Source organism: Gallinula chloropus (genome assembly GCF_964237585.1).
Source record: "Gallinula chloropus genome assembly, chromosome: 3".
Taxonomy (NCBI): Eukaryota; Metazoa; Chordata; class Aves; order Gruiformes; family Rallidae; genus Gallinula; species Gallinula chloropus.
The window spans coordinates 29,126,028-29,141,730 of NC_140087.1; the positions used below are offsets into that span (position 1 = coordinate 29,126,028).

The 15,703-nt window shown below is 39.2% G+C and overlaps 1 protein-coding gene across 1 annotated transcript in view; it reads left to right on the top strand.

Moving 5' to 3' along the window:
* Positions 1 to 4,433: 4,433 nt before the first annotated feature.
* The window catches only part of NOX3 (NADPH oxidase 3), a gene marked incomplete at both ends in the record, with an annotated part of 38,974 nt that continues 27,704 nt past the window's right edge, over positions 4,434 to 15,703 (top strand). Inside the window, 4 exons of the mRNA XM_084261042.1 lie at positions 4,434 to 4,478; positions 5,140 to 5,235; positions 5,433 to 5,543; positions 7,306 to 7,390. Of these exons, the coding sequence (XP_084117168.1) occupies positions 4,434 to 4,478; positions 5,140 to 5,235; positions 5,433 to 5,543; positions 7,306 to 7,390 (337 nt within the window). The remainder of the gene's footprint in view (positions 4,479 to 5,139; positions 5,236 to 5,432; positions 5,544 to 7,305; positions 7,391 to 15,703) is intronic.

Here is a 15,703-nt window from a genome sequence, read left to right on the forward strand (position 1 = left end):
GACTTTTGATTTTGATCCCAGACACCTTTGTGTTTCACTGTTCCTTCAACTCCTTTTCTTGACTCACGTTGGCATCACTGGTATGTGGTGTGGTTCCAGATCCTGGCACTGCCCATCAGTTGAGATACTCCTGAAAGCACTATCAGGTCTGTTCACACAGGGAAAGGAACTGGTTTATTGCACCGTACCCAGTTTATTGCACTGGCTGGTGGAGTGCAGAAGGAGCTGGACCCACAACCAAAAGAGTTTTCTGGTTTTTAAAAGGGTTCTGAAACTTCTGCTTTTCTGGAAAGAGAAGTCTCTCTCCATTTTGTGCCTTGTGACCACTGACCAGCTTTGTGGACATAGTGAATACTTGCTATGCCATTGTTAATTCTGCCAGCTGTATCACAAGCATTTTGATGACCCTATGGTTTCTTTTTTTATTTGTGAAAACGTACTTCTGGGTCCAATATTTTTAACATTTTATTAAAAAATAAACACATTGTTACTGAAAAAAAAAGTTCTAAATGAGAAGCCAGATGCTCTTGAAGTCTCAGTACTCAGCACTCTCCCCAAACTGCACACTCTTTTCTTCTTTTTAAGTTCATAAATTTTAGAACAATCTGATGATTTTTGAATCTTTGGCACTGATAAGTCTGATATTACATTAGTCTTTTAGAGCTTTAGGGATTTTTTTTGAATTTTCGCAAACTGCAAAATGGTTCCCCCACCCATAATGTGAATAAAAAAAATCCATTAACATTAATAAGGTAATTAAATTTTAAAAAAACAACACGATGAGAAAATCTCTAAAAATTATATAGCTGTTTTCTCTGCTACAAGTCACATAGCCACTGTTTATAGAAATTCAGTAAGTTTCTTTTACAAAGCTAGAATTGGAGCATTGAAGAACAACCAAAGCTGAACCTTGGCCTCTCTTCCTTCAGGATTGTCTTTAACACAAAAAAGGAAAAATAATAATAAAAAAAAAAAAAGGTTTGCACTCTAATCAGCTTCAGCAGCTTCTCTCTCCACAAAAGTTGAATGGTTTATCAAATATACTGTGTGACTTCTTTGTCTACTCAACAGAAACAAATCTCCCTCTCACTTAAACATTACTGGGAACCATTAAGTAGAAACAATATAAAAATTAGAGAACACAGCAGTGCCACAAAGTGTACACTCAGATACAGTCAGCAACGAAATGGCTATCAGATGGTCTGCAAAATTAATGCACCCTGATCCTCTGGATCACTTGTGTACCTGCATCCATCTCTATATGTAGCATAGTGAAGTTCACCCAGGTTACTAAGAGACATAAAGCCAAGACCACAGACTAACTATGAAAACACCAAGGCAGAGTTCAGAACCAAGTGAAATGATTTTGCCTTTGTGAAACAAGGCATGCATACCTAACAGTAAAATTAGAATAGCCTAGTAAAGTGCTGTAGCTGTAGGTATATATACACAGGCTCACGCTAATAATTAATTTGTCTTGTAAAGGGTAAGCACTGTTGAAAGTACTTTAAAAAAATACTAACAACCGCAGACAGAGGTTGCTGTCAAATAGAATAGAACTAACCAAGATTGAGTTCTGTAGCAGTAATTGATATAAACATTGACATTAATGCTGAGATACTTACATGGAAGAATTCAGCACCTCATAAACCTCTTTCCATGCAAAAACTGACCTTTGGAGCTAGTGACAGAGTTGCCTGCCTCTTGCATGGGAACTCAGCATACCTATCGCTGCTTTTTTCCCCAACTGCCAGAACAAAACCTTTTTCATCCTTATTCTGTATCCTTTTTAGGACAGTTGCAGCTAAAGATAATGATAAAACAATAACAAAGTGGGGTACAGTTAGTTCTTTAATCAATAAAATGTCCTTTCCCAAGTCTTGTCTGAATAGTTTGTGCTTGAAATTGGCTGAGATCACTGCAAATCAGTATAATAAAATGATGATGACCAGTTCCTTTGTAGAAAATGAAGCAGTAAAGAGCTTTTGTGTTAGCTTTATGTTTTTATTGATAGACACCATACTGGAGACCACACACATTACCGTTATATATGAGAAAAAACATAGCTGCTTCAACAGACAAAAAAATAAAGCACAGTTGATTCATCGGCTCCTTTAAGAGGACTGGCATCTGGACCACATGCACTTCAAAGTCAAATGCTGTACTGAGATGTGCTGCTTTGAAGTACAGCTGCTGATCCAGACAAGTTTTGGAGCCTAAACCAGCATATGAATCTGCTGTACTCTGAAAAAAAAATCTATTTCAGATGCCAGTTTTGACTCATTTTAGAAAATTGCTGTCTGGATCGGCTGAACTTCAAAGCAGAACATAGCAGTGCAGCGTTTCCCTTTGAAGTGCAGCTAATCCAGATAGTGGGTTTTCTCCCCCCCACCCCCCCAACTTTCTTTAAGTAGTTAAGACTGGCATCTGACCTTACCAGTATTTCTCCTCACCCTCTGCACACTGTTCTTCCCTTCTCCTTTATGTCCTCTTCTTTTGACCTCTCTGAAAAATGCAGCAATGCTCACTGTCTTGTGAGCTCCTGCATTGCAAAGCTACTATAAAGAGGGTCCTTGGGAGGAATAGCTTCCATGGAGTCACATAATGGACAGTGGCCAATTACTTTCACGTGGCTCATCATGGGTTTGTTAATAAATAATGCTTAATTTTACCATCCAGGAAAAATAATGCTCCAAATAAATCCCTTGTAAATGTCTGTATTCAGAGTATTCATAACCACATTTCCATGGTTCTGCTAACTCGTGTCAGTGGTCATTAGCACTGGTTTAAAAAGTAGCTGAGCTTAACAGAATTTCAACTTTTAGAAATTTTAACCTATTCTGTCACAGGAAGGTGTCCTTTGCAGCAAAGTCAGGAAGGCCTTAGAAAAATGGTTTTACTGGGGAAGCAACAAGATTATTACAGGCAGACTATGCACAGCTTCTGGCAAGGTGAACTAAGGGTAAATGCAGAGCACTCACCAGGACAGGACAAAAGAAGAGCTAAGACCTGGTCATCCAGGAGGACCTTGATGCAGTGCAGTGGACCACGTTTCAAAGCAATTTCTTCCTTACCCATTTATTGCCAGTTCCACAGTGTAAGGGAGCCCAAGGGGAAGAGATTTAACTCTGGAGAAGTGCAGAAAATTCAATAAATCATTCTTCTCTCTTAGTAAAAGGCAAATCAGAAAATTTGTTCTTTGCATTGAATATAGTCACAGTGCTGGCTGTTCAAAAAACCACCTATTAAAGAAAACTCTTGAACAGTCTAACACGATTCTTGGTTACAATGACCTGTCAAGAGGTTTTGATCTTTGTGAGAGGTACTGAATCCCGCTGACTCACATTTGCAGGTGGCTTGTTAGTAAACCTCCGAGGAGAAGGGAAGAGGCTGAACAGTCCTCAGAACAAACCCAGAGGAACAGAAACATCTGGTTTCATAAATAAAAACAAATCCTGAAGGAAAAAAAAAAAGGAAAAGAAAAGAAAAAGAGTAAGCCCTGGACAGTGTTTGCAGATTGTATTTGGAAGAGGTTTGTATTTCCTAAGGACCTGAAGTTCTGCCAAAGCAACATCACTTTGCAGACGAAATGTGGGAGCAAGGTCTGGAGCACCTGCCAGGCTGCTCATGCCGCATGCACAAGGCAGGGACGTTGTGTCTTCTGAGCCCTCAGTGCCCAGACCTCTGCAATCAGCATCCTCTCCTCTCCTCGCAGGTCATGGGTGGGAGCAGCCTGGGGCTACTCTGACAAGTAAGACTTGAGGAATTAGATGTTACTCCTAGCAGGGAGGGAAGGAAGTAGAATTTGTGTCCTTACACCAAACAATGTGAATAGAAGGAAGATGAAGTCACTGCTTATTTTATAACTGCAGCCAACTGAATGAAAAACGAATCTATATTCACAAGAAATCCAGATGCATGTTAGAGGGGCAACCTTTTTTCTGACAGTTCCAACTTCTGACGTAGTGACTTTGCCACTCCCAAGATGCTCTAGCAAAGCTCCCATCTTATGCACACATAAGGGATGCTTCCATTTTCTACTAAATTAAAAGACAAATCATGAAGAAATGTTGCATGCTCTTCAAACTGCAAAGACAAAGCGAAAAAAACCCATCCAAAAAAATGCTATTAGAAGAGGACAATTTAATGACAGCATCTCTCATTTGCTAAGAAATAACTTTGGAGAGAGAAAGGACTGGACAGTGACCAGCAGTTTATTTACACAGGTCATGAGACATGTCACTTGGGCGATCGTCCTTGTCAAGCAGTCCTTAATTAGAAAATTCCTAGAGAGAGCTCCCGCTCCCACTAGGTGCTTATTAAAATCTAAAGACAAAAGGAGTTAGTAGGAAAGCCCGAGGAATGGACAGACAACTCAGGTTTCACTGGAAAGCAAGAGTCAGCTGCTGCTAGCATAGGGAGAGGACTTCAGGATGGGATGCTGGATTTTGAATGAAAAACTCTCAGTGCTGTTATTAGTGAGTATTTTTAGCATTAAAAAAATTTAATTGGATATGTATAAATATTTTAAGCTTGTTTAAAAGACATTTTATGGTTTGCTTACAGTAATACTCCCAAGCTTAATGTAAAACTTGCTATAAAATATTCAGCAGCCTTTTTATAACTAGTCTTAAAAACAATTTAAAGTCTTACTGTTTTATTTTTAATTATTTTTAAGTCCATGTACCTCAGATAATAGGAACCGGGGCTTTCAATTGTAATTGAAATTATATTCTGAATTATTTTCAGAGGCTTTGGTGAATTGAGTATGGGGGCAGAGAAAGGAATTTCCTTACCTCCTAACTCCCTCCATTTCTGGAATTCTTTAATTTTAGCTTTTATTGCCTTTTTAGAGACCAGTCTAAGCCCTGTGTTTAAGATCATGTTTACCATCACACAGTAAATGTCATCTGTATCCTCTGCTGGGGATGTGGGGATAGGATTGTAATCCTGCATTTGCTAAAAGGCTGCCTCATTCCAGCAGGCATTTGTGATTTCTATCATCTGTGATCAAGAGCTGCATTGCACCCTGATTTTGAAGTATATCTCAGTACTTTTAAAACTATAACCGTAACCAGTTTTATATGCATTAAAAAAATACTGTAAACGTCCCTAATCTGTAGCCTGTCTGCTTTGTAGCTGGTGTGGCTGGGACTGAATTTCTATTTGTTTATTGATACCTTCCATTGGTATGAAGAGGAAGATGCTTACATTTATACAAGGATTATGCTGGGAGTAAGTACGAGTTTGTTTGTTAGAGGGCTCCACAAGAAGAATGTATGCATAGTCTGGTTTTATTTACATCCTTCATAATAATATTTTTGATGCTTCAGCAGTAATTTTCCCATGTAAGAGTATTATGTTAATATACCATTTTCTTTCTTCCTATACCAAGCTTGTAATTTAATTTCTTTATGCTGTTATATGTACAGTCAACTCTGGCTTGGGCAAGAGCTTCTGCAACGTGCCTTAATTTTAACTGCATGCTAATCCTGTTACCAGTCAGTAGAAACCTTATTTCATTCTTAAGAGGAGCAAGCATCGTAAGTACCATTTCTTGAATTTTATCCTCCGTTTTTATTTCCATAGTTGAGCAGTAGTATCCATATCAAACATTTTCCAAGGAATTTTAATTTTTGATGGAGAAGTCTGTACACTATTGCCTAGTTATTACCATTTAAATTGTCAGTATTCATGACTGAAGAGAAACAAATGGCTTGTTTAACACAGTGCTCTAAATGCAACACTGATTTTGGCAGCCGCTGCATAGCATGGTGTCATGAAGTGAAAAGTGAGGAGCTACAAAAAAGGGACGTAATCATGCAACTTGGCCAAATGGGGAAAATATGTATCCATCATGTGTATCCTGTGTAGCTGCAAAGTGAAAATTGGAGAGAGAAAATGTACAGCTAGATTAAAAATTCACATAAGGATAATAAGGAACATGTTTAAACCCTTCTGTCTGAGTGGTTACCATCCAGGTCTTCCTTTGTTGTAAACGTGTTTTCGTAATGGAGTGGTCATCTGCTCAGAGGCATTTACGTTAACGTAGGCATCATTCATAGGAAGTACTTGAGGTTTTAGCTGTACTAACCAGCGGTTCAACTTGCAGTGAATTATAATAGTCAGCGAAATTCCAATTCCAAATGTTTGGGTAAAAAAATCACCGATGACTTCATGACTCCACGAACAACAGGAATTTAGAAATCATAACATTAACTTATTTTATTGTAAGCTGATTCTTGCTTCAGTTCTGCCTTTGTTTTTTTCCTCAGAGTTAGATTCCAAGCAGGCTTTAGGCTGGGAATCAACATTTTTAGAATTGTTTGAGTCCAGGAGCTGAGCGCTTAAAAAAAAAAATAAAAGGGATTGTTGAACTTCTGAATCAGTTTGTGAATTAACATAAATATACGTGTGCCACTCAGAGAACTGGAACTCTTCTCACAGAAAATCAATATTTTGTTCTTCTGGACAATATTCTGCTCTTGAAGAGCATGGTACAGAGCAGCTTGACTGAGCAAGTCAAGCACAGGGCTGCATGCAGTGACTCTCCCAGGAGTTGCTGTGTCTTAGCATTGCAACCCGCAGTGCCTCTAATTTTTGGAAGATTTATCAGCTGGATCTTTGGCATGGCACTGTACCAGGTCAAGCAAGCAATCCAGACACCCACACCACCCTTCAGAGACAAAATTGGGGCTGTCTGGGTTCCAGCAGAGTGAGTTAGTTTTGGCCCACTGCAGCCGGCCCTGGCCCCTGCTGGCTTGGCCCAGAGGCACCCAGCTGGCTGCAAGAACAGCGCAGTCGAGCACTGCCAGTAATGGAAAGATGGCTCTGTAACACATGAGTGTGCAGCCACCTGAGGTCTAGACAGCCTCACCCTCCCAGGGCACCCATTTCATGAAAGCAGCAAAAATGTTTTTATTGCAAGCTGGCTCTGCCAGCAGCTCGGCCACGTTTGTGCCGCTCAACCTGAGCCTGGAAAGCAGTGGCAGCCCAGCCTGGCACCCTTACACCAGCAAATAATCACCAGACCTGACAAAACACTCACAAATCATAGCTAAACATAGCAGAGTTTTATCAAACCTGGGTTTGAGCCCCTACATAGGCTGAACAGGTTAAGAAATCCTGGAGTGTCAGTACACCAGAAAGAGTTACCTGAGCTGCACAGTTAAGGCTATCCCAAAACTTTGACTGAATTCCTTCCACAATCCATTTTTAAATGTACCGAACCCCTCTCTTCTCTCTTAAATTTGAGTTGCAAATAGTAAAGTAATGATATAAAACAAGTTCTGCTTCTTCACCAAGTGCTGTGGAGGAGCACTGAGGAGACAGCTTGACAAAAACATCGCATTTCACAAGATGGTTGCCTATGGAATAGCTGTAAATGCAAGTAAGCTTTTTTTATTATTTCTTCTTTGCCTTTGAACTGTTTTGAATTTCACAGTGATTCTTCTGCCTAATGCTCTAATTCCCATCAGCTCTGAGACGTGCTATTTTAGTGCAATCACTTGGTGACTGCAGCTTTAAATAGGTGTAGGAGTCCCATCTGATTAACCATTTGTAACCTTTTTTGCTTGAGAAAAGTTTAACTGCTAAGTCAATAAATTTTTAGCCTGTATAGCAACTACTAGTTTCCATTTAGTTAATGTGACCAACTTTTGTGCTTTTAGCATTTAGGTTAAATAACTTTTATTAAATCTCTGAGTAGATATTTGGGGAAATTACATAGTATTACAGTCTGGCTTGATAAAGAAATGGTCCTTCTGAGTCACACCACTCATCTGTCCACCACTACATCTTATTCAATATTTTTTCAACCAAGGTAATAAATTTAATATGAATTTGAGACAAGCAGCTGTCTCAAAAACATTAAAATACTAATCTTTTTTTTTTAATAGGTGATGAGTGAAGGGAACTAATTGCCCCTTTGAGGTAAAAAACGCATCTTGAGATCGAAAGATAACTTTTTCACTGGTCCCAGTGACTTAGGGAGCTATAGGTATTTGTTCGCCTGTCTGGGAAAAAGACATGGCACCTGCCTGTTTCCCAAGTGATTAAAGGACCTGAAGAAGACTAAAGCTTGGAGGAATTCAGAGGACATGCAGCAAACAGCAGATAACGTGGGGAAGAGGGGTGCGCAGAAAAGGACAGATGAAAGGCAAGAGGAAAGATATAAGCACGTAGAGATGGAGAGGTGTCTGGGGCAGACAATTCTCTTAGAAAATGTGAAGGAGACACAGGAGCTAGCCAGGGTTATTTGCAAACACAAGGCATTGCGGGGTAACAGTTCTATCCCCCGGTTGTCAGGGTGGGTCTGGGTCCCAACATTTCTTTCAGTCTACAAAGGGAGCTGCTTTTGAGTGTGTATAGGCTGTTAATGTCCCCATGCAGTGAGGCAAGGATATGAAGTCAGGATTGCCATCAGGAATCAATACCTAAAATTTGTCCTTTGTATGTAGTGCTAAAGAATTCAGAGAGGAAGGCTGGTGGATGAGAACGTGCATCTTATAGTGTATTATGATGATTTACTTATCTGTCATGTCCATTCATTTATCAGAGTTCAGTTTCAGCATAAAGCAGATTCCTACAGAACGCAACATTGCTTCTTTAATTAACAAATCAACCCAGGAATGTAAATTAACCAACTTCTACTTCATGTATAATTTGTCATGCTCCAAAAAGAAAGCAAAACTGCACAGTCAAACCTTTTATGGTTTTGGTTTTTACTTTCATAGAAAAATGTTTGCTAGTGCATTAAGGTGGACAGTTTGGGAAGTGCAAGTCTATCAGAAAAGTGATTACTTTAGGTCTTCAGTAATTCCAAGGAAAAAGACATAGGAGCTGATGTGAAATGGCAGAAAGCACTGTTATTTAATTCTGTCACTCTCTAGGGAGAAAATGAGGGTTCGTTGTTGGGTTGTTATTTGGGTTGGGTTTCTTGCCAGAATATAAAATGGACAAATAGTTGATAAAATATTCGAAGAAGAGAACAAAATACAGGCAAGCCTAGAGAACAAAACATGACAACTTATGAACTCATGCTTCCCTAACAGACAAGTGAGAAAACACTACATCACTGTATAGTCAGTTTTGGGTAAAGAATGGCCAGAAACTCAGTTGCCTGAAACTAAATTTCAAATTCATAAAAAAGCACAATCTACACCACATATTGTCACAGAAAAGCAATGTTTCACTGTAAAGAGGTACCCACAAAGTATACTGAGTCCCTTTTTATAAAATCTAAGTGTTAAAATGATGTGTAAATAGATGCCATTTTCCTCTCAACTGTCACATGATTTATCCAGGTATTACCTATATTGCCTTTTGTTACACAAAAGCACAGTCAACTCCTATTAGTTATTGCAATTTAGTAATTCTTGGTTAAATGAATGTTCTCCCTTGTATGATCAATCGCCTAAATGTAGCAGCGAGAAATTAAACCAATTTGCAGATCAGATCCGTAAGCTTCGCCTCACGATATAACATCGTAGACTCCTTTATTATTAAAGTAACATGTATTCATCTCAGTTTGCCAGGTGGTGTTATTCCAGCATATTTATTTAATAGCGCGCTAAAAATAGTCAGTGCAACATTAGTATTGTCTGGCTTCTAACAGGCAGCCGGCTCAGCTGAGGTACGTGTGGCCTTGGAAAAAGTACATCTGTATCTTTAATTTTTCATCAGCTCTAATACAAATTCAAGAGCAGGCTTTAATTGGTCAGGTCATAAAGGGATATAATTAGAGACTAGTGGAAGAGGGAAGTTGAAGGAAAGAGAGAGAGAGTAAACAATGCTATCTATAATCAAGGGCATCATTGAAAATTCAGTAAAGGGAATTCTGCTTAGTTTGGCTTCCTGCGTTCTGCATGCCTGTCTGTGATAAGAGCTGTCTGGGAGTTATTCACCCACTAATAAATCTTCCTTATAGACCCGTAACTCTGCTAGAATAAAATCATAGTTTCATGCACTCTCGGTTTGATCAGTGCAAATCATTCCATGCTTTCGAATGCGAAAGAGACTTTCCAGTTGAGAGGTGGTTGTCTGAAACCTAAAGATATCTATAAGAGATAGTAAATAACGTTTTTACAACTTCTCTATCTTACTGTATTGTTTTTACTCTCATAACAAAGCCATGCATACATTACTGAAGTGGGGAGTGTTGGTGGGGGGAAGACTTTTTTTTTAACTTTGGTATACAGTATATACTTTGAAGAACAAACTGTCTTGTGTTGTTTTGACATTTGCAGAAAGGTTATATAGATATATTGTTCCTACAGGTTTTGAATTATGATTTGAATGAAGCTTAAGTAATTGAGGGAAAGTAGGGGAAGGACAGTGAGGTTCTTTGTAGTTTGGTTGTTTGAAACGGTTGTTCCCACTGCCTAAAAATTCCAGCAGTGCAATTTTCTTTAAAAACTTGCAAAATGTAGGCAGAAGTATAGTGATGCCTGGTGTTCTTGCCTTCTGACAGGCACTGAAAAATCTATAGCTAAAAATAGTAGAAAATCCTTCCCATATACAGTAGGGACTGTTAATAGTGGCAGTAGTGGCTATGTGAAGGGCTTTGGTGATCCAAGTAACATTTCTGTGTAAGCAAAGAAGTTATCAGGGGATGCTTATCTTCAAAAGAGGTTTAGCTGGTATCTCAGTGTTGTACTTCCAGAAATTACAGGAAATCAAATTTCCATTGTACTGCATTTTTTTCCAGTCAGATTGTTTAAATCCAGACGTGGTGCAAGCACAAGGAAAGAAACTACATTAATTTAAAGTTTATAAGCTTCTAGCTATGATAAAAAAAATGGTCCAAGTCATGTTCTTCTTTGATGTTTATGACCATTCTAAAAAAAATAAAATGCATTACAAGTATGTGTGTGGTCACTATTGTTGTAATTTTTACATAGCCTGCACTGTTTTAGTCTACAAAGACAGCACGAAGCTGAATTAAGGGATCTGTATAACTAGAAGTGGCACAGGGCGGTGGGGTGGCAGAAGAACCCAGGCTTGGTGAGTGGCAGGGTTCCCCAGGCCTGGGTTAGGTGCCTGCAAAGCCATTCTCTTCACAGTGGACTGAAGGGCCAAGATCTGACCCTTTGATTTTATCATGATGGGTTGGTTAACCGAAACATTTAACTGCTAGTAGCAAGCTCCAATTTGATTATTATCCTGTAAAGGCATGCAGAAAAAGAGAGAGTGAAATCTCATCCTCAGATAAACACATGCAATTTCTGTTTAGTCGTGCATGCTTCACTGAAGGCACAATTGGCTGAATAAGAATAGCTAAATTGACCAGACTTTCGAGATAATTTAATTACATCTCTTTGTATTTAAGAATATGTACAGTAAACACCATTCTCCGATAAGAACCCTTTTCCTATCTCCCTTCTTCCAATAAAACCTTTTATTTGATCTCAGAGGTGCACTAGATAGAATATCTTGGGGTCAAATAAATGTAAGTTAAGTACTTCAGAGGTTCCAGAAGCTGTTAAAAACAAGTCAGAATCCTTCAGTCTTCATGCACAGTTATAAAAAAAGAGCTTTGTTTAAAATACTCCATGATTTATTCCATACTGTACATTTGGTTATGCAGAATGAGGAAAAACTTGAACTGAAAGTCATGAGATGTAGTATTGTAAACTTTGCCCTCATGGTTAACTTACTTAAGTGGTGCGTGGGGGCGGGGTGGGGGGCGGGGGAGAGGAGAGGGTGACATGACCCACCAAAGCTCTCATAAGCTCAGATTCCACAAATCTGCATACTAATTTTGGAATTGCTTAGTAAATTCTATACACTGCAGATGCAAAGACCTTCAGAAGATGCACTTTAGTAGGGATGTAAAATATTTTAGCTAATGGCAATGTATCCAGTGCCAGACATTTTAGTCTGCTACAACTATTGTACATTAAATGGACCACACTGAAAATGGAATTAGATCTTTGCATTACTCCTACCATCCAGCTATAATTCATTTTTAGATTGCATCATTTTTTTCGTAGCAGCACACAAAAAACCATCAGAAGTATTAATCTAATAATACTCTAGGCAATATTTAAGATCATGGGAGACTCAAGTAAACCAACATATTCAGAACATCATTAATTTGAATGCTAATATTTTCCAGTGTATCATTATATTCTGTATATTAACAGGTACCACAGAATAGCTTGTAGGGAAAAAAACAAAACAAAACAAAACCAAACCAAACCGAAAAACCTATCCTGTTCATTCTGGAAGTCTCCTACACTTCTAATATCCTCTACCTACTAAATGAAAACTGGAGGGAAGAGAAACTAGAAGGGAAGATGTGGTAAATGACAGAGAAGAAGGTATAGTGATGTTTCCATTGACAGTAACACAGTAAAGCAGAGCAACATGCAGATGGAAAAAATGTTGTCCTTTAATAGCCTACAGAAATACCTTACTACATTAAGTGGCAGAAAGCAGATCTCTTCTTACAGGGAGAAGTTGCGACATGACTACTCTTCATTAAATCTTAGGCTGGAAACCTTGGGAAGCTATATCTAAATCCATATTTTTTCTGTTCAAGACTAGAAATACTTGGTTAGAAAATGCCGATCTCTGACTGGAAGAAACTACCACCTCATAAACCTGCATTTTGAGGAAAGCGTGAGATTTCTAAACAATAGAGATGTCATAATGTCACATGAAGACTTCATAATCTGCTATGCTACTTTTTAATAACTCTGTGTGGTTTGAAAGTGAAAGAGAAAAAGTGTGTCATGCTATGAACACAGATTCAAATCTCCATCTCTAGTCAACATTGCAAGTGAGCAAGGATAGTCCAAAGCCTGCAGTTTATATGCTGCAGGGTACCCTTGGTAAAATTGTATGAAACTCACATGGTCCCAAGACTATGGTGACTATTATATCGGAGTTAATGGTGTAGAGGACAAGAGGCCTGGTATCATTACCGTTTGCACTGGTAATATCTAGCAGATGCCAAGAGAAAACCACTCAGTAGAAGTCCTTTCCATCCTTTGAAAGTATCTCCTTTTTCCCTTCCACTGGTACTGGTCTACATGCAGCATGTAGCTCCTCAACCTACCGCAGACAGCAGTCCCTTACCCCGCACTCCTGTCCTCTGAGTGAGCTCTTTCAGACATCGGAGAAATCAGGTCCTCATCAAGCAATGACTTGGTTCCCTTCCAGCTGGATCTGATAGCGTCCTTACCAGGCCAAAACATCTGTTCTGAAAGGAGACCATTGTAGAAACAGTTCCCTGCCTTCCCACTCAGCACTTAAAAGTGCTGTTACACTTAAATACATAAACAGTGTTTATATACTGCTTATACATCAGTTGTACACTGGGGAACAGATTGCCACAGCCCCCACACAGCTGCCACCTAAACCTTGCAGCTCAGAGCCTCTTGGGCTTTTGGGTTTTTACAGTCTGAATCAACACATCTCTCTCACTGCTTGTGATCTTGTGCAATCTTTCTTCTGGTATCCTGGTGCTACTGAGGTGCTGGGAGAACCCTCTCATGTGCAAGATCCAGGGAGCGCCTCTTGATCTGGTGCTAGCCAGGTTGTTTCACATGCAGCAGCTAATCCATAACAACGTACACAGGACATGCCAGGTGACCACGTCCAATACCCTCTAACACTCACATTCACGTCATACATGCTATTTCTTAAAATGACCAACCCTCAGCCGAAAGCTGCTTAGATTGCTTGATCCCATTATCCCATTTATTGAAAGGTTATTTTAGAGTCTCATTCCTTTGATGGCTTGAATCTGTCTTCTAATTTCCAGGCTCATTTTATCTCTGTTCAAGTTCATACCCATTTGGATTCAGTTTCCATTCTGCTGAAGCTATTCCAGCTGGTATAAATAATTTATTATTCATTGGGCCAAAGATTCAGTAAAAATGGGGGCTTGATTTTTCAGTTTGGGTGCTCAGGATATTCTCTTAGGATGTCTGTATCAATAAATATTTGATTATTTTTATTAAGGTTTTCATCAGGAGACAGCTCATAAGAGAATAACCAGTCAGCCCAGCGACTAGGAATTATGATTTGGTTTAAAGTTCTACTTTAAATTTAATGCAACGAGGATTTTAAAGTAGGTCTTTCATTTCCCAGTGAGTATCTAAGCATGGGGCAGTGAGTTGAGCAACATCTTGGGGAGTGGTGTGGGAGAGTCCCTAAGCTAGCATTATGTTTTCAATTAAATGCAACAGGACAGTCAGTTGACCACAGCACATCTCCTGCTCTAGAAGGGATCACCCCAAAAGAACAGAATGAAAATAACTTCTCTCCAGCTTGGACACATGGATCAGCATGTTGTTGGGGGGAAGAGTGCAATCTACCTTTTTGGACTGGCTGCTTGAAGCACTTCAATCACCAGCATCCTACCCTAGCTCACATTCCCATGTTCATGCTTCTCACTGGGCACAGATGGAACTCCAACAAGCAGAGTGAGGGAGCTCACTAAGTGGTTGGCACCTAAAACACTTAGCAATACCGAACTCTTTATGCATTTAATTCTGTGTTTTCATCTATGATTACACAGTGGCTAAAAGAGTGCCAATAGTTATAATTTAAAAAAGGAAAAAAAAAAGAAAAAGAAGAAAAAAGAGTCAGGAAAAATAATACAGAAAGAGGAAGATGGGAGAGGGAAGAGAGAATAACAAAAATTAAAAGAGAAAAGAAGGAGGAAAAAGAAGAAAAAAGAAAAAGTAAAAAAGAATCTTCTTGTGAGGCAATATTGCTCAGGGAAGCAGTTCATACATGGCTTACTACAAATCCTGCCTTTTAGAATGGTTTTTTAAATGGTCAGGTGCAGAAACAGACACACAGTGAAGGAGATATGATAACAGGAAGCTAATTATAAAAACTAGAAATAGCATATACTAATAGCTCTGTAAACATATAATTGTTTTTCATTGTTATTTTTCATCCTTTGGTGTTTAATATTTTGCCTTAATTACAACTTTCCTGTAATGGATTTGAGAATCTTTCATATTGAACACTGAAACTCTGCACCCAGCATGTTTACGTCTTTAGCTATGTTAGCCCATAATAATAAGCTACGTCCTTCCTTTTTGCCTCTTTTAAATTTGCATTTTTCACTCAGGAAAAGAATTAGAGGTGCATTCTTAACACACTTTTAGTCATTTTTCTAAACTGACCATTTCACATACCTTCTGGGCACAGGCCAAAAGTTGAGGTGATGATTCACTGTGATTCAGACTTCTCTCTTAAAATCATAGTTCTCTACAATCACAGGCTTCCTGTGCTGGTTTTGACTGGGATAAAGTCAATTTTCTTCATATTAGCCTCACAGTATGTGTCTGTGTTTTGAATTGGTGCTCAAAACAGCGTTGGTAATATAGAGACCTCACCCCAACCCACCAGTGAGGAGGCTGGGAGTGCACACGGGTTTGGGAGGGGACACAGCCAGGATGGCTGACCCCAGCTGACAAAGTGATATTCTATACCATATGATGTAATGGTCAGCAACTAAAGCTGGGGGAAGACAAAGGAAGGGGGACACATTCAGAGTGATGGCATTTGTCACCGTTACATGTGATGGAGCCCTGCTTTCCTGGAGATTGCTGAACACCTGCCGGCCCATGGGCAGTGGTGGCACAATGCCTTATTTTGCTTTGCTTGTGTGTGGCCTTTGCTTTATCTGTTAAACTGTCTCCATCTCAACCCATCAGCTTTCTCACTTTTACTCTTC